The 26,996-nt window shown below is 42.8% G+C and overlaps 1 protein-coding gene across 17 annotated transcripts in view; it reads left to right on the top strand.

Annotated features, from left to right (window-relative positions):
• LIMCH1 (LIM and calponin homology domains 1) overlaps nt 1-26,996 on the top strand; it is a 305,602-nt gene that overhangs the window by 170,669 nt on the left and 107,937 nt on the right. For all 17 annotated transcript variants that reach the window (XM_043544463.1, XM_043544457.1, XM_043544462.1 and 14 more), the window contains 3 exons: nt 11,358-11,464; nt 16,813-16,843; nt 19,252-19,362. In XM_043544463.1, coding sequence (XP_043400398.1) covers nt 19,354-19,362 — 9 coding nt within the window. In that variant the 5' untranslated portion in view covers nt 11,358-11,464; nt 16,813-16,843; nt 19,252-19,353. The remainder of the gene's footprint in view (nt 1-11,357; nt 11,465-16,812; nt 16,844-19,251; nt 19,363-26,996) is intronic.

The raw sequence follows: 26,996 nt of genomic DNA, 5'->3' as shown, positions 1-26,996 counted from the left end.
GGAAGCTGGGAGTGGAGCGAAGGTGTTGGGTAGGGAGTATGCTGTGACTCGTTCTGAAATGCCAGAGTGTAGCTCTGCCCTCTATTTCAGGTGCTGGAGCAATGCTCTGCATCACTCTGGTAGCACTATGCCCTGGCTAGCAGAGAGAGATTTGGGGTGCTGAGCCCCTCTAGCCCTAGCTGTACTCTGTCCTTCCCTTAGTTTTAGCTGCTTTGCAACTAGGGTGGCAAGATAGCAAGTGTGAAAAATTGGGACAGGGCTTCGGAGTAATAGGCACCTATATAAGAGAAAGCCCCTGAATATCGGGACTGTCCCTATAAAATTGGGACATCTGGTCACCCTATTTGCAATGAAATCATGGGGTGAATTTGCACTGATTTCAGTAGGGCCTGGGTTTTACCAGGGAGTCCTTGCTCAGGTATCTGCTCACTAAACATAGCCCTGTTCTTATTTTCCCTTTTCCTCCTTCTGAGGTCACTGGTCAAAAATAAAGGTTGTAGAGAAAGTCAGGAAATCATGGAGGCCTAAGTTGTCAAACAGACAAGTAGTGTGGACTGGATGCTGGATAGCTCTAGAAGGTGCAGGATAGGGATGGAAAGGAATCTTGTCTATGCTGTGAAGTGGCTGCTACCATACCTTTGAGGTGCCAGTAGCCACAATGGCACGAAGGCACCCCATGTCCAAGGAGAGGTGAAAGCAGGCATATGGCTATGATTATACTGGCCTCAAAGTCAGAGCATGGCCTGGGGAAGTCTAGAGTCTGCAGGACACAACCTGGCTTATGTCTGTAGGCAAACCAGTCTACACTGGTTGTTTCCTAGTGATGGCAAGTCAGAGAAATGCCCTCTGTTTGAGCCTTGTCAAGGTTCCTTCCCCACTCTGAACTCTAGGGTACAGGTGTGGGGACCTGCATGAAAGATCCCCTAAGCTTATTCTTATCAGCTTAGGTTAAAAACTTCCTCAAGGTACAAACTGTGCCTTGTTCTTGAACCCTATGCTGCCACCACCAAGCATGTTAAACAAAGAACAGGGAAAGAGCCCACTTGGAGACATCTTCCCCCCAAAATATCCCCCAAAGCCCTACACCCCCTTTCCTGGTGAAGGCTTGATAAAAATCCTCACCAATTTGCATATGTGAACACAGACCCAAACCCTTCGATCTTAAGAACAATAAAAAAACAATCAGGGTCTTAAAAGAAGAATTTTAATTAAAGAAAAACTAAAAGACTCACCTCTGTAAAATCAGGATGGTAAATACCTTCACTCCCACAAGATTAGGGTATCAGTTGATCAGTATGTTTGAAAATTTGTCTGCACATACATTCAGGTACATACATACCGCAGAATTCTCCTCATTCCCTCCCCAGCCCTTTGTCTGTAGGAATAAGCTATAGAACCAATATTCTAACAGCGACTACTACAGGTTGCCCAGTTCACAAATTCTCCCAGTGATTAAATTTTGTACTCTGCAGGGGGTGAAGGTGGGCGCAGAACACAACAGAATCTCCCCTGCACTGGAACCAGGGACCTGTCAAAGTTTGAGATAAGGAGAAGTGAAAGGGCACTAACCTGCTAACTAGTCTTAAAGATGAAGGAGAGCCTTGTGAACCAGCTATTCAGGCTCATGTCCGTACCTAACAGGCATTGGCAAAGAACAGACGTGATGATAGGCATCCAGGGCACGTGCAGCCTCCTCCCACCCATATCCCCAGTCATGTGGACCTGTGAAGAAAGATAAACTCTGGGTGGAGTAGCCCCAGGAACAAAGAAACTTTCCTCCCCAGACAGGAGCTGTGAGCTGAGGCTGCCAGCTGCAGGATATCTTTGGATGGCAGTGATGTCATAAGGCTATGTTTTTTCTTTGATTGTGGATATATATGTCCACTTCTTCCACATAGTTTTGCCCCTGCATGGTCTCTTCTTGCTCCCCTTTTTTCCTCCTCTGTTTCTCCCTTCTTTCCCACCCTCAGTATTACCCTTTTTCCCCTACTCTTATGGTCCTAATAACTTATCCCCTTCCCCTTCTTACATCGTTCCCCACTATAATTTATAAAACAAAACAAATTTTAAAAACCTGCAGAATTAACGTTTGCCATGCATCACCCGCCTCACTATGCTTGCATGTTAGATACCCTTCCATCCGAACCCTTGGTCCGTCTCGTCTGGCTATGCTGTAAGTTCTTTAGGACTGTATTTTGTTGTGTGTTTGCACAGTGCATACCACATAGAGCCCAAACTTAATTACAGTTGCTGGGTACCACCAGAGTACAAATAATAAAAAAAAAAATGTGCTAGACAAGATATGAGAACACTGATTAGCTTGGTCAACATTGTGTTATATGCTATGTGCTTAAAAAGCAGTTCAGTTGGTATGTGTATTACTATGTAAGGAGAGATACAAAAGAGTGACAGGTCTAATTTGTTTGACTGGGGACTCTATTATTGGGCTTCTGTTTTTTCTTACAGAACTGCAGGCTTTTAAGTTGAACAGTGTGTGTCGATATTTGAGAAAAAAATGTGTACAATTTGAATCATTTAGTATGTGTCTTGGGTTTCATTTAATAACCTTTGGGGGACCTTGGTTTTTGTTTTTTCAGGCTTTTTCAAAGAAAAAAATATGGTGGTAAATCATAACATCCTTGTCCATATTAATGGAGAGTGGGTAGGATCATAGTTTATAAGAGCCAGTTATTTGGGGAAAAGAAAAGGAGTACTTGTGGCACCTTAGAGACTAACAAATTTATTTGAGCATAAGCTTTCGTGAGCTACAGCTCACTTCATCGGATGCATTCAGTGGAAAATACAGTGGGGAGATTTATATACACTATGTATATATATAATTTTCCACTGAATGCATCCGATGAAGTGAGCTGTAGCTCACGAAAGCTTATGCTCAAATAAATTTGTTAGTCTCTAAGGTGCCACAAGTACTCCTTTTCTTTTTGCAAATACAGACTAACACGGCTGCTACTCTGAAACCAGTTATTTGGGAATGACTTTAAAACATTTTGCTGGCTGCCAAAAACACTAAGGCCAGCCCTGAAAAGACAAGAAGAACTGGCATCTGGGCAACTGTTCCCTCTCCATCCCCAAAGAACAAGTTGAGCTGATATTAAGCCATTTTCCTATATCTTATTGATCCAGGCACTCCTAGTTTCCATACCTAATACACTTTTTTTGTTTAGATCTGTGCTGGATGCTACTCTCTTGTTCTGCTCGTTGTTCTTGTTCTGCTCATGCTTGGTTCCTCCTTTCTCTGCCCCACTCTTGAATTCTTACGCTATCTTGAAAGGTATAAGGGAAAAGTTAATGATTTTAAGATTTTTTTCCCCCCTCTCATTAAGTGGCTGAGTGTCTGCTGGTAGCAGGAAACTCTCCTCCTTGATTAACAACTTCCAATTAAGTGCTTCAAAACCAAATGGTTAATAAACATAAGAGATTCCAGTTATGACAGAGGGCCTCATCAGACCCATTTACCTTTACTGGGGTTTTCCTTTTGTTTAAAAGGTGGCTGTTGTTTTTTTGTTGGATTGGGTGGGGTTTTTTTGATCCCTAGAGAGAGAAATCCTTTTTTTGCTTTCTTCCTAAGCAATCTTATTATTTTACGCTCTCCTCAGCTAGGCACATAAGGGCACTGATATTGAAATACCCTATCTGCAGGTGTTTTGGACAAACTTCAGACTCATCCAGACTTCTCCCCATCCTCTCACAGCTTCCTTCCTTTGAGTCTTACAGTTCTACCTTCATTCAACCAATTGTTTTTCAAAGTTTTTTTTTCTCCTCCATCCTAATCTAGTTACTGCTGCACTCATTTTCTAAGGTTCACTTTTGATCGCAAAATTCTATAGGGCTCCATGCTAATTAATTCCTCCTCCTTACCTTCACACAATGCTTCATTTGTAATGAAAGAGGTGCTGGGGCTCAAGCAATTTTTTTACTTTCATAACTGGTGCAGCAAGCCAAGAGGTGCCGGGGCTATGAACGGCCAAGCCCAGAGGTACGGCCAAGCCCAGAGGTACTGGGGCTTAGCCCTGGCACAAATTAAGCACTGCCTGCACACTGCCTATCTCCTTACTGTCATGAAATCTTGTTTAGGATGGGGGAAGAGCCAATAACTTTGTGTTAGGCTGCTCATTTTCTTTTCTTGCCTTTCCCCCTCCTTTACTTACTTTTCTTCACTATTCTTTGTATTAAGTAGGGTAGCTAGGTGCCAGTTTTCGACTGGAAAGTCCAGTCGAAAAGGGGACCTGACAGTGTCTGGTCAGATCTACTGACCGGACAACACAAAGTCCGGTTACTGTGAGTGGGTGAGGCGGGAAGAGGCTGGGTCATCACCCACTTCAGCTCCTACTCAGCTGGGGCCACCTCCTACCTTCGTTGGGTGACTGCAGTTCCCAGCCCTGACTCCATGGGCAAGTCCCTCTTGACCTGAGGGGAGGGGAAAAGCAGTGGGCAGATGGGGGGCAAGGAGGAAGATGAGTGGATGGGGCAAGGCCGCAGGGGAAGAGGCAGGGTAGGGGGGGCTTTGGGAGAATGGGCAGGGCAGAGGTGGGACCTCGAGGGGAAGAGGCGGGGCAGGGGAGGTTCCAGCACTCCTGCTGGAGTGTCCGGTTTTTAAATATCGCCAAGTTGGCAACCCTAATATTAAGGTCTTGACTCTTTGTCTGCTTTCTAAGTTACTGAATGTAGTGGGTGAAGCCTGGATATTGTAATGTCGGTAAATAACAGTTGTTTAGCTTCCTTGCCATTTGGGTTAGATAGGGCTATAATTCTTGCTGGTCTGGAATTTTGTGGTAGGAGAAGAGAGGACTGGGTCAAAACTGACTTACCAGTAAGTTTACCTTCTGCTTCCTTCCTTGCCGTCTTACCTTCTCTTTTGCTTTCATCTTCCAACAGTATGTAACACTTGTTAAAACAAACAGCAAGTGAGTTTTTCTGTAGCAAAAATAATGTGGACAGCATTCAACCAGTGTAATAGCCTTTAACTCTGTGACTTGGGGTATTTCCTTCAGTTCTGGCTGCGAAATGGTTCAGAGACTAAATAGAGAGCTGGCTAGAAATTTTTGGACAGAACTGAAAAATGCTGATTTGTCAAAAGCAAAATGTTTTGCAGAAACATTGTCTTTGACCAAAATTGATTGCCAAGTGAAAATTTTAAAAAACTCCAACCCTTTCAGTAAGGTTGAAATGTAATATTTGAACGTTAATAGGACATCTAGATTTCTCTGTTTCAAAACGATTTTCTGTTCAAATGTTTTTCATTTTATATTTCTATTATAAATTTTTAAAAGTCTAAATAGGAACAAAACATTTTTTATTTTTGTCAAAACAAAATGCAAATTTTTGAGACTTTTGGTTTGCAGAAAACTTTGTAATTTTTTAGTTTTCTTCCATTCAGGAAATTTCAAAATTGTGAAAATCCCTCAAACAGAAAATCGGGTTCCCACATAGCTCTGCTCCCAAACATGGTAATGCTACTGAGAATCATTCAAATCTAGCCAATCTTTCAAATGCGTTTCGACATTGTCAGCATAGCCCCTTCATTTCACAGCATCCAGTGTTATATAGAGTTCTTTTTTTTTAAGGAGTTCATCCTTATTCCTGATCTAGGACATTCAATAATTAGTCATGGGATCATTCCTAACGATTGAGCAGTTATTCTAAGCTGCAGTACTGTAAAAATGAGTGTGAATACTTTATTTTGCTGTTGTGAAAGATGCAATGAGTGGAGATGTCCAATTCAAGCTGTTTGCCTTTGCATCTGATCAGCAAATAATAGGGAGGGAATTTGCCTGCTGTGAATATTTGATTCACACTAGTCTGTCTTATTTTCAGAGTTGGCAGTGCTACTGTATGAATGTACAGTACAGTGATTTTACAGGTTGGCTATTCTAAACAATCATCAATTTCCATTTTCTGTGGGAATAAGTATTTTGTGATTTATGCCAGTCACACTCTGTGTGGAAAATTTTATCATAATACTACACAAGTAACTAAGATTTTTTTCTTGTTCCTTAAATTTGAAAAGTTGTCTGTATTGAATTTCAGCTGTGAAAGCCTGTAGTGTTTCATATACACTATAATCTTTCCAGCCTGAAGTTGTCAGTTTTAGCACAGGATTCAGACCAGTAACTTTTGAATTTGTAATCTTTGTAAGCAAGATAGGTTTGCTTGTATGTGAATGCTAATAGCAAGCCTAATGAGTTCTCACAGACAAGTGTCAGACTGTTTAATGCTTAAAATCATTGTTTGTTTGTATCCTGTATTTGTCCTGGTGTTGATGTATTTCTTTGGTGAGTGGCCAATTATAACTTGTAAAGTTTTACCAATATTAGACCTCTTCCAAGTTTAACATCCAGCATTTTAATAAAACAAAATGAAGAGCTTAATCCCTAAAGTCATTTTCCCCCTCTACATTACAGGTGACAAGTACAGAGGAAGATGTCCTATTGATTGAAATGATTCTCTGTGTGTGTTTGCTATAAACAAAGAAATTAAAGTAACAATCTTTAGACACCATTGTTTTTCTTAAAGGAGCACAGGAAGTGATGTGTTGTATCCGATGACAGTTTCTCCCTGCTTGTCTCCATGAGCAAGATCGTTCATAGGAAGGCAACCTCCTGCCCGCTTAATAATGCACCAAACTAATTATGCATTGCTGCATATGCAGGAGTTGAAAGAAATTATTTTCTAAACCTCAGATATATAAATTTGCAACTTTTTGCTGAGTGTTTCTAAATATTAAGATATTTGAGTGAGCTTTAAAATAAGAAAATGCGTTTTCTTTCCACTTAGTATCCATCTACATGAAATCCTTCATATAGTTATGCAACTAAAAAAAAAAATTGGATCACCTTCCGTCAGCTGATTTCAAAGCAGTGAAGATGTTGAACTGAGCTTCACAGCACTCCTGGTGAGATGCGGGAAGCAAGATCTCCCTTTATTTTAATAGCTGAAGAAAATGGAGCCCAGAAAGTGACTTTGCCAATGAAAGTTGTGACAATACAGAGAGAGAACCTTGGTCACTTGATTCTCAATCCTGTGCTATAATAACAAATCTTTTCCCCCCTCCCTCTTGTGGTTTAGCAGGATAGTTTACCAATATGTTAAAAAAACAATAAACACAATTTTAGGTAGTACTGAGCCAAACCAGAAAAGCTTCAGTTCTGTAGTACTGTTGGAAGCATTCTGGTTTTGGATTGGCAGCCTGTAGGAATGCGAAGCATTTTGCAGGTTTATCCCGCTCATCTGTCACTCTCAAACATCAATTTCTCTTCCTTAAATAAATGTTGCTGTGCTTCTAGGGCTACCAGAGACTGAAAACCATAAAACTGTCAACATTTAAAAAAAAAAAATCCAACCTCGGTGATGAAAAAAACATACCTTATAGTGGTCACCATTTTTAAAAAAACACTGTTATCCCCTTTTTATCACAGTGTTTCACTATACTTAAAATAGGAAATAACCATAAAGCAGGAAATAACTCATGATACTGTGTTGTGACTGTTTTCAGATGTTGACTTCATTGTCACAATCACTGCAACAGCATATGCAAAAACAGCTTTAGCATTGTGAGAGTGGATTTTTTTAATATGGACACTGGGCTGTTCAGTGAACTGGGACCACACTTCATGTAGGCCAGTCATTTGTGTGTTTACTAATTTTCGTCACTGTTGACGTAGGTTGGATTGGAATTTCGGACCTAAAGGGAAGAGGCGCTGTTAAAAATCCCTTGAGCCATCCTATCCTTTGATCATTTCCCAAGTCTGTTTGTCTTGGATATTTTGTAACAAAAATTACTTTTTAAAAATGCTTCACACTTAGGTAACCAAACTTTTATTAGAATTGAACCCTGCTCCACCCACCATTTGGAAATAAACCATATTGTGCTCCTTCAAAGGCAAAACACAGTATTGTTCATGTTTCAGTTGGAATTAGTGTGGAAAAATTATAATGCAAATAGCAAAACAGATGGCAATTTTACAAGAGTCTTTTCATGTCACAAATGAGCCTTCCTCTCATGGTTGTAGGCTCTCTGTTCTCCCAATTGCTGCTGCTTCTTCCCTGGCTTCCCTCCATAGCTGTTAAATTTTAGCCAGGGTTTGGAGGAAGATTTGGAGCACTCTAAATTTTTGAAGCCCAGATTTTGCAATGTGGCTGCTGACAGCAAGCTTTGTTTGCACTGATGTTGGTATGCTGAATGCCAGAGCGATTAGTGTGCTGATCACTGCACACCGAAAAAATAAACAGTGACGTTCTTGCAGATCTGTGCAAGTGCAACATAAACAAAGACATGGGAACAAATGTAGTGATGGCAAGAGTTCTGTGCCGAAGCGGTTTCTCTTCAAATAGGGATAGATGAGAAGGGGTTCAGAGAGGAGTGAAAAGCTTCAAATGTTTGCTTATTCTTCTACTGAAATTATTTTTGAAGTTCAAAAGAAAAGAACCCAAAACTGTTCCAGCACACTTTATGGCACTACTATTCCCCACCAACTGGAGGTGGGTCATCTTCAGAGGGAAGAAGAGAGGAGGGGTAGGGGGGAGTATGGGTGAAGAAATTTGTGCAGTCTGCTACCTCCTGCCCAAACTTAATCAGCTATTCCTAATGCTCTGGCAGTTCCTCGGAAGCCCATAGACCCTGATTGTCTCTTGTTCCCCGTGACCTCAAGACTTGTCTACAGGAGAAAGTTGTACTGGGTCTACAAAAGGTGTCAGTTCTTAATATAGTTAAATTGGTGCAAACCATATGGTGGTGAAGCATCCCTGGTGATTCACCAGTGCTTGCATAACCACAGAAAAGTTGCCCTTCCTGTTGATGTACTCTATGGCTAGGTGGACAGGTACCAAAATAAGGATATGAGTGCCACTTATCGCCCCACTGCAGTCCAGGAATCCCATTGCTGCAAATCCATCTGCTATGTCCTGCATATTATTGAGAGTGGCAGTCCTGTGTAGCAGAAGACTATTAATGGCCCTACTCATTTGCATGACAACGGCCTTCACTATGGATTTTCTAACTCCAAATGATTTCCCACTGACTAATTGCAATCCAGCATTGCAAACTTCCCTAGAGTGATCGCCACTCATTTCGCCACTGTCAGTGCAGCTCTCGTTCTGGTGTCCCTGCGCTGGAGCTAGGGCTGGCAGGTATAAGTGGCTTGGGGAGGTTAAGCCTCTCCAAATGGGGCAAGAGATGCTGGATGTGGCGTGCCTCCCTTTGGAGGCATGCCAGTCCACTGCCTTTGGAGTGTCGCTGGTGGAAGAGCCTGAGAATCAAGGGAGGCCACCAGCACCTGGACCATGGTCCCGCTCTGCCCCGAGGCCCTGCTCCCACTTGACCTCTTTCCCTGTGGTCCTGCCTGTGCTCCACCTCTTCCTGCCCCTCTTCCACCTCTTCTCGCCTGCCGCTTGCTCCTCTCCACCCCTCTCCCTTCCTGTCGCTCATCCTTAAGGCAGGAGGGGACAGACCGGAGTGAGTGCCAGGAGGGCTTGGAGGAGGGGGCGGAGAGGAACGAGCAGTGGGTGGAGGGTTCTTGGGGGAGGGGATGGAGTGGGGGTGAGTGGCGGGTGGGGGTGGCCTCGGGGGGAAGGGTTGGGGCAGGAAGAGGCGGAGTGGGGGAAGAGGCTGAGCAGGAGCAGGGTGTAGGGGTGGAGCGGGGATGGACTGTGGACAGAGCCTCGGGCAGAGGAAACCGAGTGGGGCCCTGGTCCAGGTGCCGGTGGCCCCTTCCACTTCTAGGGAGCTTCCGGTGCTCATGCCCAGCCTCCCCAAATGCAAGAGTCACCCCCCGCCTATGGCTGGAGGTCTGGGACAAGCTCAGCACACAGGAGTGTGGCCTTGTGCATCCGAAAGTTCTGCAGCCACTTCCTGTCACCCCCTCTCCACAGTACGATGTGATCCTACCCGTCAGCGCTTTTCTCAGGCCTAGAAGCAGCACTCCACTGTTTGCAGCTCCTTCGTGAATGCAACCCTGACTTAGTTTTTGCTGTGTCTCCCATGCAATCATCATGTGTCCTGCTGCCACGGTTTTGTCCTGCGACTCTCCAAATACCAGAGGATTGTTCATCCTCTGCTTGCGACAGCGCAGAGCTGTACAGGCTCCAGGCTTCTGTCAGAGATGGCTGACAGCGTGAAGTGCTCCCTGGGTTTGTGGGATTTTTAAGATAACGCAGGAAAATTATGGGATATGGATGGTATTATGGGATGGCGAAAGTTGCATGATAGGAACTTGACCCCTTGCTCCCAGTCAGCCCTGTGCGACTTGTTTCTGCCCCTCCATGGATTGCCAAAATTTTCCAAAAGACAGTGTGCCAGATGATGGCAAGTTGTACACTGGGATACATACCACACTGTGCATTAATACAAGCACTCCTGATGAGTACATGCAGTGTTGATGCAAGGAGCCAAGTCTACACAAGTGATATACTAACTGTGACAGCTTTATGCTGATGTAATTTATGTCTCCTAACTTCCGTCGACTCGGTCGCAGACTGACGACAGAAAGGGTTTTTCCATCGCTGTAGAAAATCCACCCCCTTGAGAGGTGATAACTAGGTTGATGGAAGAATTCTAGCAGTGGATACGCTGTGGCTTAGGTCATCTTAGCTAGATCAGTGAGGGGATGTGACATTTTCACACCCCTGAGCAACGTAGCTAGATAGTTATGTTTTAGATGTAGACCAGGCGTAAGGATGCATATTCCTATGTGGACACTGGTTTAACTAAATCATCAAGTGCATCTTTCTTGTGTAGAAAAGATCTCAGTTGTTTGAAAAATGTTGTTTAACATTTCCAGCTTGAGGAAAAGAGGAGAATGACTGTCTTTCTCCCTTCCCTGCCCCCCCTTTTGGCAGGCTAAGGAGGGAGGGCAGCAGAGTAATTAAGTATACTAGTTAGAAGTAATTGGCCAGTTAATGTAAACCTAACATTTTTGTAGCACGTTCAAAGTGGTGAATTAATATATTATATACCTGTGCTTTTTGACTGGTTCTGAAATATGGCTATTGGCCTCAGGACTTGCAGTGGATCAGAGTTGTGCAGATAGCTGGCATAACTGTAGATGGCATATCAACTGTTTTTATATATTTAAAAAAATCTTGCTGTATGACTTCTGACCAGGAGAACTGAATGAACGTGGTGCAGTTATGGATTTCAAAGATAAAATATGTCTCTTTTCTCCCTCTGGAATCTTCAAAGTGACATTTTATTATATAGTTGGCAGTATGTTAGTCCTAGATTTAGTGGATTAAGTGATTGGAAAATGATCCAGTAATTTAGGTAAGCAAGAGGAGGGGTTGATTCACTGAGATAATCTTCCGTAATAAAAAGGAGTTAAATTTTGTTTGGCTCATTTCAGGACAACACCATCTTATTCTTAAGAGGCTGCAAAGAGCTGGGGCTTAAAGAATCTCAACTTTTTGACCCGGGTGACCTTCAGGACACATCAAACAGAATAACAATCAAGTAAGTACAATAACAGTTTATAGTTAGGGTCTTAACACTGTGGATATGTGTGGTTTAATTGTAAATGTTTAAGGATGAACAAAAAGGGCTGTAGATTCTGACATTCATGTAAAATAGAGACACAGACTAAGCTTTCGGAATCCACATTGCTGCCTAGACTAGATATTCTGTTCAGAAATTCCCCCCTCAGAGGAAGAAGCTAGTTTTCTTTATTTTCAGTGATATCAAGCACAAAGCTTTCAAATACTGGAGCAATGCTAATAAAAGCATTGTTCAAAGAGCATCCTAGGTTGATAACATTCTCTTGTATCTATTTTATTAGAGCACTATGTGAACTTAAAAAATCCCAGCCCTTGTTATTGCAGATTAAACTGTTTTCAAGATGCTTTATAGGACTCTGATTGGTAATTTTGATCTACTAATTGAAGGCTCTTGAGAAACTAAGACCTTCCAGGGTAGAGAAGGCTGCAGTCAGTTTATTCTTCAAAATGAACAATGGATTGTAGAGCAATATTGCAAAATATTTCATTTGAACCTGGATCTTCTGTGTAAACTGTGAGGATGAGGTATCACAGCTGAAACCCATTTTACTGCATGCAAAAGCTTCCTGCAGCAGAGTGCATAGATTATTGTTGATTATATTATCAATCTGTATGGCCTCCATTAAAGTTGTGAGGTGCTCAGACACTAATTTTATGATCCTCAACACCTCTGTGAAGCAGGGACGTATTATTCCCATTTCACGCTTGGGGAGCTGAGGCAGCAGGAGAGTAAGTGACTTGCCCAAGGTCACACAGGAAGACTGTGGGAGAGTGACTTGAACCTAGGTCTCCCAATTCCTGGGCTAGCACCTTAGCAACTGGACCATTGTGTCTTTCAAGGATGGTCCCATCAAGAGAGATTAGGGGAATGAGAGGTGTAAAAGCAAATCATCTTGTAATAAATTTGACTAAGGGCTTGTCTACACCTAAAATGCTACAGCAGACCAGCTGCAAAGCTGCAGTGTAGACGCTACATTGGCCAACAGGAGGGGTTCTCCTGTTGGCGTAGGTAATCCACCTTCCCGAGAGGCAGTAGCTAAATTGACAGAAGCATTCTTCTGTCAATTCAGTGTTGTCTACATGGAGATTTAAATTGGCTCAACTATGTTGCTCAGGGGTGTGGATTTTTCACACCTCTGAGCAGTGTACCAGGGATGATTTAATTTTCTAGTGTAGACCAGCCTTTAGGATCTCCAAGAAATGTAAAAGGGCGTGACAACCAAATTTGCATGATGATGTGTCACAACCTTGCCCACATTTCACTGTTTATATAGCCTGACCTGTACACCTAATGAGAGCAGCATGTTAAACTGGTAATGAGCAGCAGGCTGCTTGCAGACTTTGTGAGCCTGATTTTCCTCTTACTTAGCCTGATTTCCACTGGTGTTTCTGTTTTTTACCAAAACCAGTAGGGTTCTGCCTACAGCTGCCTAGAATATTCTGTGAAATATTGGGATTGATGCAGTGTTCAAATGAGTTAAACTAAAAATTAGTAATAAACTGGAGAACAGGGTTAGCCCTCAATTAAACGTGGTGGTAGAGCTGCTCATTATCAGAAAATCTTTTCTTCCCTCGACTCTTCAGAGAAACCCACCTGTGGAAATCTAACTGAAATACTTTTCCTGTACTGTCTAAGTTCATGTTGAGTAAGTGAGCGAGGTGCAGAAGCCAAATCTATGAGACTTATAGTGGAAAAACTCCATGGCTGTTTTTACTAAATAGACGCCATAGTCTACTCTTCAATCTGCAGCCATTTTGAATGCTTATTTATTGTAGCAAAGACTGTTTACTTCTGTGCTACAAAATAAAATAAATCTTTGGTATTACTACACATGATTAAAATAATGGCATACCTTTTTATTCTTTTTGTGATTTATTTTTGTGCATTTTAAATGGAACGTGTTTTAGCCATATTTTTGATCATTCACCTATAAAAGTTATGATCTAATGCTTTAAAGAAATAGGCTGTCTTTAATCAGATTACATACATTTTTTCATACTAAAATAGCAGTGGAAAAGAAAATATGAACAATATTTTTTTAGGGTGCAGGTACTGGAAGAAGAATGTTTTGGGAAAATGGCAAAGTATTTGAAGTTCCTTTATTTTTCAAGCTTTCAGTATTTTCATAAATGTAAACAAACATTCTGGTTTTTGGCAGTGGGATAAAATTATCACCAGAGTGTACTTGCATAGTTTGAAGTGAATTGGTTTTTAATTTTATTCTGGAGACAATCTCAACTAAACATTTGCAGTACATTTGTTTTATTTGTCTAATACCCAGAAGTGTTAGACACATTCCTTTTATGCTCAGTTCTCCAAGAAGTTTCTTGGCTAAAAATAAGTTGAATTTGAAGCACAGTCGTATAATTTCCCTGTTATTCGTGTTTTCACAACCTTAAACTTCATGTAGGTTCCTAATTTATGACGTCCAGTCAAATTGAAGGAATGCTGACCAAAAAATCCTAGAATCATAGAATATCAGGGTTGGAAGGGACCTCAGGAGGTCATCTAGTCCCACCCCCTGCTCAAAGCAGGACCAATCCCCAACTAAATCATCCCAGCAAGGGTTTTGTCAAGCCTGACCTTAAAAACCTCTAAGGAACGAGATTCCACCACCTCCCTGGGTAACGCATTCCAGTGTTTCACCACTCTCCTAGTGAAAAAGTTTTTCCTAATATCCAACCTAAACCTCCCCCACTGCAACTTGAGACCATTACTCCTTGTTCTGTCATCAGCTACCACCGAGAACAGTCTAGATCCATCCTCTTTGGAACCCCCTTTCAGGTAGTTGAAAGCAGCTATCAAATCCCCCCTCATTCTTCTCTTCTGCAGACTAAATAATCCCAGTTCCCTCAGCCTCTCCTCATAAGTCATGTGTTCCAGTCCCCTTATCATTTTTGTTGCCCTCCGCTGGACTCTTTCCAATTTTTCAACATCCTTCTTGTAGTGTGGGGCCCAAAACTGGAGACACTACTCCAGATGAGGCCTCACCAATGTCGAATAGAGGGGAACGATCACGTCCCTCGATCTGCTGGCAATGCCCCTACCTATACATCCCAAATTGCCATTGGCCTTCTTGGCAACAAGAGCACACTGTTGACTCATATCCAGCTTCTTATCCACTGTCACCCCTAGGTCCTTTTCTGCAGAACTGCTGCCAAGCCATTCGGTCCCTAGTCTGTAGCGGTGCATGGGATTCTTCCGTCCTAAGTGCAGGACTCTGCACTTGTCCTTGTTGAACCTCATCAGATTTCTTTTGGCCCTCTAATTTGCCCTCTAATTTGTCTAGGTCCCTCTGTATCCTATCCCTACCCTCCAGCGTATCTACCTCTCCTCCCAGTTTAGTGTCATCTGCAAACTTGCTGAGGGTGCAATCCACACCATCCTCCAGATCATTTATGAAGATATTGAACAAAATCGGCCCCAGGACCGACCCTTGGGGCACTCCACTTGATACCGGCTGCCAACTAGACATGGAGCCATTGATCACTACCCGTTGAGCCCGACAATCTAGCCAGCTTTCTATCCACGTTATAGTGCATTCATCCAGCCCATGCTTCTTTAACTTGCTGGCAAGAATACTGTGGGAGACCATGTCAAAAGCTTTGCTAAAGTCAAGGAACAACACGTCCACCGCTTTCCCCTCATCCACAGAGCCAGTTATCTCGTCATAGAAGGCAATTAGATTAGTCAGGTATGACTTGCCCTTGGTGAATCTATGCTGACTGTTCCTGATCACTTTCCTCTCCTCTAAGTGCTTCAGAATTGATTCCTTGAGGACCTGCTCCATGATTTTTCCAGGGACTGAGGTGAGGCTGACTGGCCTGTAGTTCCCAAGATCCTCCTCCTTCCCTTTTTTAAAGATGGGCACTACATTAGCCTTTTTCCAATCTTCCGGGACTTCCCCGGATCGCCATGAGTTTTCAAAGATAATGGCCAATGGCTCTGCAATCACATCCGCCAACTCCTTTAGCGCTCTCGAATGCAGCGCATCCGGCCCCATGGACTTGTGCACGTCCAGCTTTTCTAAATAGTCCCGAACCACTTCTTTCTCCACAGAGGGCTGGTCACCTCCTCCCCATGCTATGCTGCCCAGTGCAGCAGTCTGGGAGCTGACTCTGTTCGTGAAGACAGACGCAAAAAAGCATTGAGTACTTTAGCTTTTTCCACATCCTCTGTCACTAGGTTGCCTCCCTCATTCAGTAAGGGGCCCACACTTTCCTTGACTTTCTTCTTGTTGCTAACATACCTGCAGAAACCCTTCTTGTTACTCTTAACATCTCTTGCTAGCTGCAACTCCAGGTGTGATATGGCCTTCCTGATTTCACTCCTGCATGCCCGAGCAATATTTTTATACTCTTTCCTGGTCATTTGTCCAATCTTCCCCTTCTTGTAAGCTTCTTTTTTGTGTTCAAGATCAGCAAGGATTTCACTGTTAAGCCAAGCTGGTCTCCTGCCATATTTACTGTTCTTTCTACACATTGGGATGGTTTGTCCCTGTAACCTCAATAAGGATTCTTTAAAATACAGCCAGCTCTCCTGGACTCCTTTCCCCCTCATGTTATTCTCCCAGGGGATCCTGCCCATCAGTTCCCTGAGGGAGTCAAAGTCTGCTTTTCTGGAGTCCAGGGTTCGTATTCTGCTGCTCTCCTTTCTTCCCTGTGTCAGGATCCTGAATAGATTGACTTTGCCGAAAAAGGGTGTTAGTCTTCAATGGGAGTGCTAAATATACATTCACAAAGCAGAACATAAATCTTCTACAAGTGCACTAGAGGAGACTGTATCATCTGTATTATTGTTTCATCTCCCTTCCGGTCTCTGCATGATGTTTATTTTCTTTGAGAGACTGCTGTGGGGCAAGCCATGTTTATTTAAACATTTAGGGCTAAATTCTTCCTTGGTGTATGCATGTTCAACTCCTATTAAATTTGTTGGGTATTCATGACATATTGGAGAGTAAAATTTGACCTTTGGACTACAATAGAGTAGATTTTAGGGTTTAGGACTTTAATCTTCCTTGGGTACAAATCAGCAGCTCTATATTTCATTCTTGGCACTGGGACTCCTACATCATATTTTCTCTTTGCTGTTAAAGCGTTGTAATTTAATGATTGCAGTAATGATTGCAAAATACTCCCACATTATGAATGAATGCACTCCATCTTCCTAGCTTTCTTGTGTTTCCAACCAGCAGAAGCATCCTGCAAGCTTTTGTTAGGGGAACCACGTGACCTCCTGCATACAGGCTTGGAAACAGTGTCTGCTTTCTGATTTTTCTTTTCTCTCTTTTTTGTGGGTGCATCCAGGAACATTGACAACAGTAGGAAGCTGAAAAATGTAAGTATTTAATTTGCAGTACTTTCTTCTCTGGGTAATCCTGGCTTTGGACTGAGTTAGAATTTTTAGATTGTAAAAGCTAGTACTGTGATGCAAATCTGAAAAGTTCTTTTGTACATTAACCATGCATAGTGCATTGGAAACGAACTATAGTGCTACAGAGGCAGACCATCTCTGCAAACGAAATAGAACTGTGCTAGTCTTGTGGTCTCTGACTAACTAAAGAAGTAAACAATTTAATCTCTTTACTACTAGTCTAATTTTGATTAACGCTACTTAACACATCAAAAGCTAGACTTTTTTTGGCCTTTCTGAATTTACTAGGCATACAGTGATTAAAATTTGCTTATACATTTGTGCAAAGCACATCAAGAAGATGAAAATACAATCCAAACTGCATTCACATTATGTGGATCTAAACTGTTGAATTGTCATTTCCCATTAGACTTGCCAGCTTTCTCTTTGAGTTCCAAAGTGCTGTGTATGTTTTCCAAGTAGGATGCATTGTCAAAAGCAGCGTAGGGTTGAGTCTATTAGGTTTAACTTTTTGTTGATTTCAACCACTGGCTGTAGTAATGATTTTTGTAATGGTTAAGTTTAAAAAAAAAAAAAAAAAAGAAAAAAAAAGTCTGAACTTGGCTAGTCCCAGAGTTAGTTACACTATTAAAGGCCAGGCAAACCTGGCTTTCCTGTCAGCTGTAAACTACTGTAAATTCAATTTGTATTTGGCTGACATTCCCCTACAGTGTAAGGAAATGCCAAGACCTTTCCCTTATAATTTTTCAAGCCAGCAATCATGATTACAGGTAAAAAGGACAGAATTATTTAATCCTGTTTTTCCTGTCATCAGCAGAGTAATATCTATGTTTTCCAGCACACGAAGATGTATGGGAATGTTTTCATTCAATGGCATTTGGGGTGTCTGCCTCGCTGGAAATTGGATAAAAGGCTTATTCATGTGGATGTGGTGTTCTTAAAATTAATGTTAAGAAGGATTCATAAAAGTGTCTTTCTATGTAATGTAGACATTTCAGATGCATTATTCTGTTCTCCAAACTGACAGCCTGTCAAAATTGCTTGCAAAGGTGACATTTGTCTGGAAATGTTTTCAGCCCTGGATAAGGAAGGGAGGAGGACATCAAATGATTGACGCTTGCAAAAATAATTGAACATAGCATAATCCTCATCTCATCACATAATTGAGTAGGAAAATGAATTAGACAGCTTCTTAGTTCTGAATAGTACTGTGTCTGCAAGTATTTTTACTTTACTTGAGAGCACGTAGTGTTAAGTGTTTTCACATGAATTTGTTATTCTGTGTTTAGTTAAATTTCAGTTGCCATCAAATCTGGGGTTATTAATAAAACTGAAACACTTTCTTTAAAAGGTTTAAATTATAAGACATAAAGGGGACAGAAAATGACTTCTTGTCTTTCTAAAAAATTAAGAGAATTTTAGCATTCGTGAAAGGTGTTGGATTTTGATAGCCTTGGGCAACTGAAATTCTCTATCCCCCAGAACAGATACAGTCCTGCCAGTGCCCGAATAAGTTTCTCTTCTTGGGTCCATCATTGTATATATTCTTAACCTAAAGCAACTTCTTCATGGGATGAGTGTGTATATAAAGGTCTACAAGCTTAGGCCTTGGCCTTAGTTCTGATGGTGGTTTTTAATTTGTGGTAGATGTCCAGTTGAAAGTTATGTGAAACCATCAACTCATTCTGCCTAAACTGCAGAAAAACTGCCAGATGGTCCCGGCTTTTATTTTTAGTATTGGTTTGGGTATATCTTGAGCCATTAAACTAGAGGTGAAATGCATTGAATCTTATCAATAATATTGGGGTGGGTAGAAACTGAACTAGCCTTTCTTTTCTTCAAATAGACCCTGACATATTTGTTACAAACATGTTGTTGTTTATTTCCTTATGTATTTAATTAAGGAACACCATTATTAGTAATCTTTTCCTGCCACCCTTAACTTTATTTTACCATGACATTTAGAAGTCTTCATTATTGGAAGGTAGTTCTTTTGAGCGCTCTTCACTTTGGGAGTACTTTTGAATATTGTACCTAGTTTTTAATATCGAGGTTTATTTTTGCTGCTTACTTTTCAGCCAGACATGTGACAGCAGTAGGTTTTTATTAAAATGTCAGCAAGCTTAGTGTATCTTTTTAATAAGCTGCAAATTCTATACAATTATTTTACCTTTAATAGATGCTTCATGTATTTGTTATTAACCATTTAACCACCCTCCCTTCCCATTCCCCAGGGCAGCATACAGATTTAGAACAAATTCTCAAATTCACCAGTGATTCAGAGTTCAAAATAAATGAAGAGGTACTTAGGAAAAGTAAATTTAGCAAAGTAATTGTGTAGATTTTCAAGTAATGTTTACTGATTTCTGCAGGTACTAGTTACCATTTATTGGCTGGGGAAAGCAGCAAACAGATGCACTTCATACAGTGGAGCAACGCTGAACCTGAAGGAGTTTGAAGGATTGCTGGCACAGATGAGAAAGGTATTCTTTTGTTACTGTTTGGGGCTATAAATTAGTTTTTAATTATTGAAGTTTGAAGTCCCACAAAAATTCTTTCTGATGTCCGTTGTAATGAAAGTTAGAGGTGGATGGTAGGCTGGGAAGTGAGTTACTTAACTTTTTTGGAAAAGCTCCTGATGATACTAAACAACTATAAATTCTGGCTTTTTTTTCTTTCTTTTTTTTGGTAGCCAGTTTTGCAGGTGGTACTAGTGATGCAGAAATTACTAGCGATAGGACTTTAAAATGGTCATATAGCATTGCACTTAGAGCTGGGTGAATAAGTGATGATTTGGTTCAGGGGCCAAACTGAAAAATCTGGGGGTAAAAATTAGGTTCAGTTTAACCTGAAACAAACTTTTTTTGGTTTGTTTTGGGTCAAATGAAACATATTGTAAATATATTGGATTGTTTTCAGGTTTTTCACCCTTTTATTTGTTTGGATTTTTTTAATTGGCTACATTTTTAAATGAAATGCCTTGCCAAAACACAAAGTCTAAATATTTTGTTGCTGAATGGTTAAAATGAACCATTTTGACTTTTTATTTTGAAAATTTATTTTTTTTTTTTGTCCAGAACTATTCCCTGAATTTGACCCAAATTTGCGAATAGTTTTGGTGGCCTAAAAATCCATATTTTGGGGAATTTACTATTTGCTGAAAATATGTTGCCCAGCTCTTGTTAAAATGGTAGAGTAATGGTCATAATTCGTTTTTTCTGCTTTTTGCTTATGGCATACCGATTGACTGCTCTCAATAGAGAGACTTGCAGAGTGAGTCAGTGGGCCTAGGGAGCATCAGATTAAAGAACATATGTGAACATACAGACTGTCGTGAACAATATTTCCCTCAGCCAGTTTTCAGTTGCACCACGAGTTCATATCAAGGGGTGTGTGTGTGTGTGTGTGTGTATGTGTGTGTGTAATATATATATATATATATATTACACACACATACATATATATATATATTTCAGCAGGTGAAGAAAGGCAAAGTGGGTGGGCGAAGGGATTGTGTATGTACTTCACATGTAGCAGAACCTTTATCATCTGTATTTTTTCAAACTCTAAATCTTGGTTGAAAATGGATGTCAGGGTTTACAAGCCACTGTAGAGTAGACCAGGCAGGTTCTGCTGCTGGGAAGAGGCCAGTGCAGAGGGTAGCACCTTTCCCATGGCCCAGTCAGGGCATGTACAGTAGGCTGCAGCGGATGTTGACACTCCTCACCTTGCTGCTCCTGTGGTTCTGCTGGGGTCACTGGGATAGTGATTACATAGTTAATGACATATTGGCACCTGGCACTCCAAATCTCTAGATTCTCCCTTTCTCCCTCCCAAAGTCTCCCACCACAGAAGTAGATTCTGCCACCCACCACGTCTCAGAAAGGCTGTTGCTTTTCCTCACATATAAAGCAGTCCATCCCACCACGGCTGGCTGGCATAATCAGCTTGCCTCTGCACTGCTGCCTGCTATTGACTCATGCGGGGCACTTCTGACTATTGGATCCTAATGGACCTGCATTAAACCGTCCCAGGAAATGAAGAAGAACTTGACCAGTATATTTCAGTTACTACATTCTAGTGGGATGAGGAAGCCTTTAGCAGGAAGCCCGCCATCTTGTTTTTCTTCCTTTCTCTGGAGCTAACTTTCTTAGGGGAGCCCACGGCATGCGTGTACCCAGCCACGGGAGCAAGTGAAGATGGCAAATTGCCTTGTTCTGTTGGGTAAATAAAAGATGTGTTTCTGCAGTGGAGGGGGAAAAGGAGGGGCCTTACTGGCAAAAGTTCTCTTCCTTCAGCAATAGGGCTGTCATAAATATAAAGGGAAGGGTAAACACTTTTAAATCCCTCCTGGCTAGAGGAAAACCCCTTTCACCTGTAAAAGGTTAAGAAGCTAAGATAACCTCGCTGGCACCTGACCAGAATGACCAATGAGGAGACAAGATACTTTCAAAGCTGGAGGGGGGGAAACAAAGGGTTCTGTGTGTGTGTGTGTGTGTGTGTGTGTGTTACTTTTGCCGGGACCAGAGCAGGAATGCAGGTCAGAACTCCTGTAAAGAGTTAATAAGCAATCTAGTTAGATATGCGTTAGATTCTGTTTTGTTTAAATGGCTGATAAAATAAGTTGTGCTGAATGGAATGTAGATTCCTGTTTCTGTGTCTTTTTATAACTTAAGGTTCTGCCTAGAGGGATTCTCTGTTTTGAATCTGATTACCCTGTACGGTATTTACCATCCTGATTTTACAGAGGTGATTCTTTTACTTTTTCTTTAATTAAAATTCTTCTTTTAAGAACCTGATTGTTTTTTCATTGTTCTTAAAATCCAAGGGTTTGGGTCTGTGTTCACCTATGCAAATTGGTGAGGATTTTTATCAAGCCTTCCCCAGGAAAGGGGGTATAGGGCTTGGGGGGATTTTGGGGGGAAAGACATTTCCAAGTGGGCTCTTTCCCTGTTATTTTTGTTAGACGCTTGGTGGTGGCAGCAATAAGGTCCAGAGACAAAAGGTAAAATAGTTTGTACCTTTGGGAAGTGTTAACCTAAACTGGTAAAAATAAGCTTAGGGGGGTTTTCATGCAGATCCCCACATCTGTACTCTAGAGTTCAGAGTGGGGAAGGAACCTTGACATGGGCAATAGCAAATTTGTGTGTGTGTGTGTGTGTGTGTGTGTGTGTGTGTGTGTAAATTACATATATGGAGATAATAAATTCAGTTAGCTTAACTGTAGGATGTACCTTTCACTTCTTCACTGGCTTCCTGGTCCATTGCCCTGTGACTTAACTCTGTCATTCTAAAGTCCTGGGCAGCTTCAAAAACTGCCTCTTTTTTATTTTAATTCTGTACCAATATACCAAGGGCTTGTTTTCTCCTTCTCTGTCTCCCTCCCTCCACCACCAAAACATTACATTTGGATAAGGGTCAAGGTTGGAAAAATTAAGCACTACATCAGTGGTAGCTTTACCATACATAAAAATGTCATGGTTTCAGTGTTATTTTATAACCTTGTCGGGCTAGGAATGGGAGTTTTCTGTTTCTGGAAAGAGACGATTCCCAGTACCTCGCCCTGGAAGGTCCTGAGATCTCAGCCCTTAAAACTGTGATACTTTAAGGTGTATATAAAGCACACCCAGCTCATTTTAAAGGAATTTTTGCCTCCCCTGAACCCTATATAGTTGGACTCATGTTGACTGAGATATCCGGCTTTACCTATGGAGGGATACAAAAAAAATCTCAATAAAATACTTCAAAACTTTCTGAAACAACCCTAAATTAGTCTTTCCTTACTCTATTCTGTATATGCCACATACCGGATTGTGGTGTGGAGGTATAAAAGTTTATTGGCATTCATTTGGAATGACCTGAATGAATCATGGCTTTGCAGTCCCAACCCCAAAGAATTTGCAGTCTGAAAGACAGATGAAGGGTGAGGAGATGGGCTGGGACAAAAAAGCATAGTAATAAGGTTCCCATTTGGTACATGGGGGTGTTAGCTCCACATGATGCATTTTTCATATATTTTTGAGGCCCTACTTGAGTTGCAGGATGATGGTCAAAGAGTTGCGGCTGAGTTGCGGACAAGCCATGGAAAATTGCAGAAAAGTAATAATGGACCTTATTATTGTACTAACTACTTATGCCAAACAATCTGTTCCACCTTGCATTTAGCTGTGATGCTGGGAGTACCTTTCCCAGACCTGAAGAAGAGCTCCGCATAAGCTCGAAAGCTTGTCTCTCTCGCCAACAGAAGTTGGTCCAATGAAAGATATTACCACACACCTTGTCCCTTTATGAAGAGGACAGATTGGAAGAAAGTCTAGAGAGACTGTTGTGAGATAAGGGGATAAATGGTGTTTAAAAGCTGGCATCGTTAGAAGGGTGGAGATTGTCATGGACTCCCAGGTTGTGCCCACTCTTGGCCTGGGGGGAGCCCCCTTCAATGTGACAGCCCTTCTTGGGGGTCCACTCTCTCTCGGGGGTTAAGCCCTTCCACCTCCTGGATCTGCACCTCCCTGAGCCTTAGCATGCCTGTGTCTTGCTGTGGGCCCCTCAAGGAGTCCACTCACTCTGGACCCACAGCCTCCACTCTCAGAGGGAATAATGCAACCCTGTTCTCTAGACTGGAGCGACTCTCAGCCAGCATAAAACAGGAGGGTTTATTGAGCATCTGAACACAGTGTAAGAAACTCTCAGGGCCCTCAGTCCTGGCCTGCCCTCCCTCAGCACAGTACATCTAAGGGTATGTCTATACTACGAAATTAGGTCGAATTTATAAAAGTCGGTTTTGTAGAAAGCGTTTTTATACAGTTGATTGTGTGTGTCCCCACACAAATGCTCTAAGTGCATGTAGTCGGCGGAGTGTGTCCACAGTACTGAAGCAGCCGTCGACTTCCGGAGCGTTGCACTGTGGGTAGCTATCCCACAGTTTCCGCAGTCTCCACTGCCCATTTGAATTCTGGGTAGAAATCCCAGTGCCTGATGGGGGCTAAAACATTGTCGTGGGTGGTTCTGGGTACATATCGTCAGGCCTCCCTTCCCTCCCTCCTTCCATGAAAGCAAGGGCAGACAATCGTTTTGTGCCTGTTTTTCTTGAGGTGCCTGTTTTTCTTGGGTTACCTGTGCAGATGCCATACCACGGCAAGCATGGAGCCCACTCAGCTAACCGTCACCGTATGTCTCCTGGGTGCTGGCAGACATGGTACTGCATTGCTACACAGCAGCAGTTTATTGCCTTTTGGCAGCAGACAGTGCAGTATGACTGGTAGCCGTCATCGACATAGTCCAGCGTGCTCTTTTAACCGACCTCGATGAGGTCAGAGGTGCCTGGGCAAACATGGGAGTGACTCAGCCAGGTCATTTCCCTTTTAAGTTTCGTCTCATGGCAATTGAGTCCTACCGGCAGTGCACTGTCTTTTAATCAGCAGCCAGCAGAAGATGATGGCCAGTAGTCATATAGCACCGTCTTCTGCCGAACACCCAGGAGATGATGATGGCTAGCGGTCGTACTGCACAGTCTGCTGCCAGCAAGATGTATAAAGATAGATGAAGTGGCTCAAAACAGGGACTTTATTCCCAGACCAGAAAATAACTGTTGGGGATGTTGAAATACCTATAGTTATCCTTGGGGACCCAGCCTACCCCTTAATGCCATGGCTCATGAAGCCGTACACAGGCAGCCTGGACAGTAGTCAGGAGCTGTTCAACTACAGGCTGAGCAAGTGCAGAATGGTGGTAGAAAGTGCATTTGGACATTTAAAAGCGTGCTGGCGCAGTTTACTGACTCGGTTAGACCTCAGCGAAACCAATATTCCCACTGTTATTACTGCTTGCTGTGCGCTCCACAATCTCTGTGAGAGTAAGGGGGAGATGTTTATGGCGGGGTGGGAGGTTGAGGCAAATTGCTTGGCCGCTGGTTACGCACAGCCAGACACCAGCGCTGTTAGAAGAGCACAGGAGGGCGTGGTGTGCATCAGAGAAGCTTTGAAAACCAGTTTCATGACTGGCCAGGCTACGGTGTGAACGTTCTGTTTGTTTCTCCTTGATGAAACCCACCGCCCCTTGGTTCACTCTACTTCCCTGTAAGCTCACCATCCTCTTCCCTTCGATCACCGCTTGCAGAGGCAATAAAGTAACTGTTGCTTCACATTCATGCATTCTTTATTAATTCCTCACACAAATAGGGAGATAACTGCCAAGGTAGCCCAGGAAGGGTGGTGGAGGAGGGGAGGACAAGGCCAAACAACACTTTAAAAGTTTAAAAGTTTAAAACTTATTGAATGCCAGCCTTCTGTTGCTTGGGCAATCCTCTGGCATGGAGTGACTGGATGGCTGGAGGCCTCCGCACCGTGTTCTTGGGTATCTGGGTGAGGAGGCTATGGAACTTGGGGAGGAGGGCAGTTGGTTACACAGGGGCTGTAGCGGTGGTCTGTGCTCCAGCTGTCTTTCCTACAGCTCAACCATACGCTGGAGCATATTAGTTTGATCCTCCAGCAGCCTCAGCATTGAGTCCTGCCTCCTCTTATCGCGCTGCCGCCGCCTTTCAGCTTCAGCCCTCTCTTCAGCCCGCCACTTACTCTCCTCAGCCTGCCACCTCTCCTCCTGGTCATTTTGTGCTTTCCTGCACTCTGACATTGTCTGCCTCCACGCATTCGTCTGTGCTCTGTCAGAGTGGGAGGACAGCATGAGCTCAGAGAACATTTCATCGCGAGTGCATTTTTTTCTCCTTCTAATCTTCACTAGCCTCCGGGAAGGAGAAGATCCTGTGATCCTTGAAACACATTCAGCTGGTGGAGAAAAAAAAAGGGACAGTGGTATTTAAAAAGACACATTTTATAGAACAATGGGTACACTCTTTCACGGTAAACCTTGCTGTTAATATTACATACATAGCACATGTGCTTTCGTTCCAAGGTCGCATTTTGCCTCCCCCCACCATGTCGCTAGCCCCTCCCCGTGGCTAACAGCGGGGAACATTTCTGTTCAGCCACAGGCAAACAGCCCAGCAGGAACGGACACCTCTGAATGTCCCCTTAAGAAAAGCACCCTATTTCAACCTGGTGACCATGAATGATATCACTCTCCTGTGGATAACACAGAGAGATAAAGAACGGATGTTGTTTGAACGCCAGCAAACATACAGTGCAATGCTTTTTCTACAATGGTTCCCGAGTATGTGCTACTGGCCTGGAGTGGTAAAGTGTCCTACCATGGTGGACGGAATAAGGCTGCCCTCCCCAGAAACCTTTTGCAAATGCTTTGGGAGTCCATCCAGGAGAGCTGCGAATGCCAGGGCAAATTAATGATTAAACATGCTTTCTTTTAAACCATGTATACTATTTTAAAAGGTACACTCACCAGAGGTCCCTTCTCTTCCTGGCGGGTCCGGGAGGCAGCCTTGGGTGGGTTTGGGGGGTACTGGCTCTAGGTCCAGGGTGAGAAACAGTTCCTGGCTGTTGGGAAAACCGGTTTCTTCGCTTGCTTGCTGTGAGCTATCTACAACCTCATCATCATCATCTTCCTTGTCCCCAAAACCTGCTTCCGTGTTGCCTCCATCTCCATTGAAGGAGTCAAACAACACAGCAGGGGTAGTGGTGGCTGAACCCCCTAAAATGGCATGCAGCTCATCATAGAAGCGGCATGTTTGGGGCTCTGATCCGGAGCGGCCGTTCGCCTCTCTGGTTTTCTGGTAGGCTTGCCTCAGCTCCTTAAGTTTCACACGGCACTGCTTCGGGTCCCTGTTTATGGCCTCTGTCCTTCATGCCCTGGGAGATTTTGACCAATGTTTTGGCATTTCGAAAACTGGAACGTAGTTCTGATAGCACGGATTCCTCTCCCCATACAGTGATCAGATCCCGTACCTCCTGTTCAGTCCATGCTGGAGCTCTTTTGCGATTCTGGGACTCCATCATGGTCACCTCTGCTGATGAGCTCTGCATGGTCACCTGCAGCTTGCCACGCTGGTCAAACAGGAAATTGAAACTCAAAAGTTTGTGGGCCTTTTCCTGTCTACCTGGCCAGTGCATCTGAGTTGAGAGTGCTGTCCAGAGCGGTCAAAATGAAGCACTCTGGGATAGCTCACGGAGGCCAATACCGTCTAATTGTGTCCTCAGTACCCCAAATT

This window comes from Chelonia mydas, chromosome 4 (assembly GCF_015237465.2).
Source record: "Chelonia mydas isolate rCheMyd1 chromosome 4, rCheMyd1.pri.v2, whole genome shotgun sequence".
NCBI lineage: Eukaryota > Metazoa > Chordata > Testudines > Cheloniidae > Chelonia > Chelonia mydas.
This window is presented reverse-complemented; position numbering and strand designations above follow the sequence as displayed.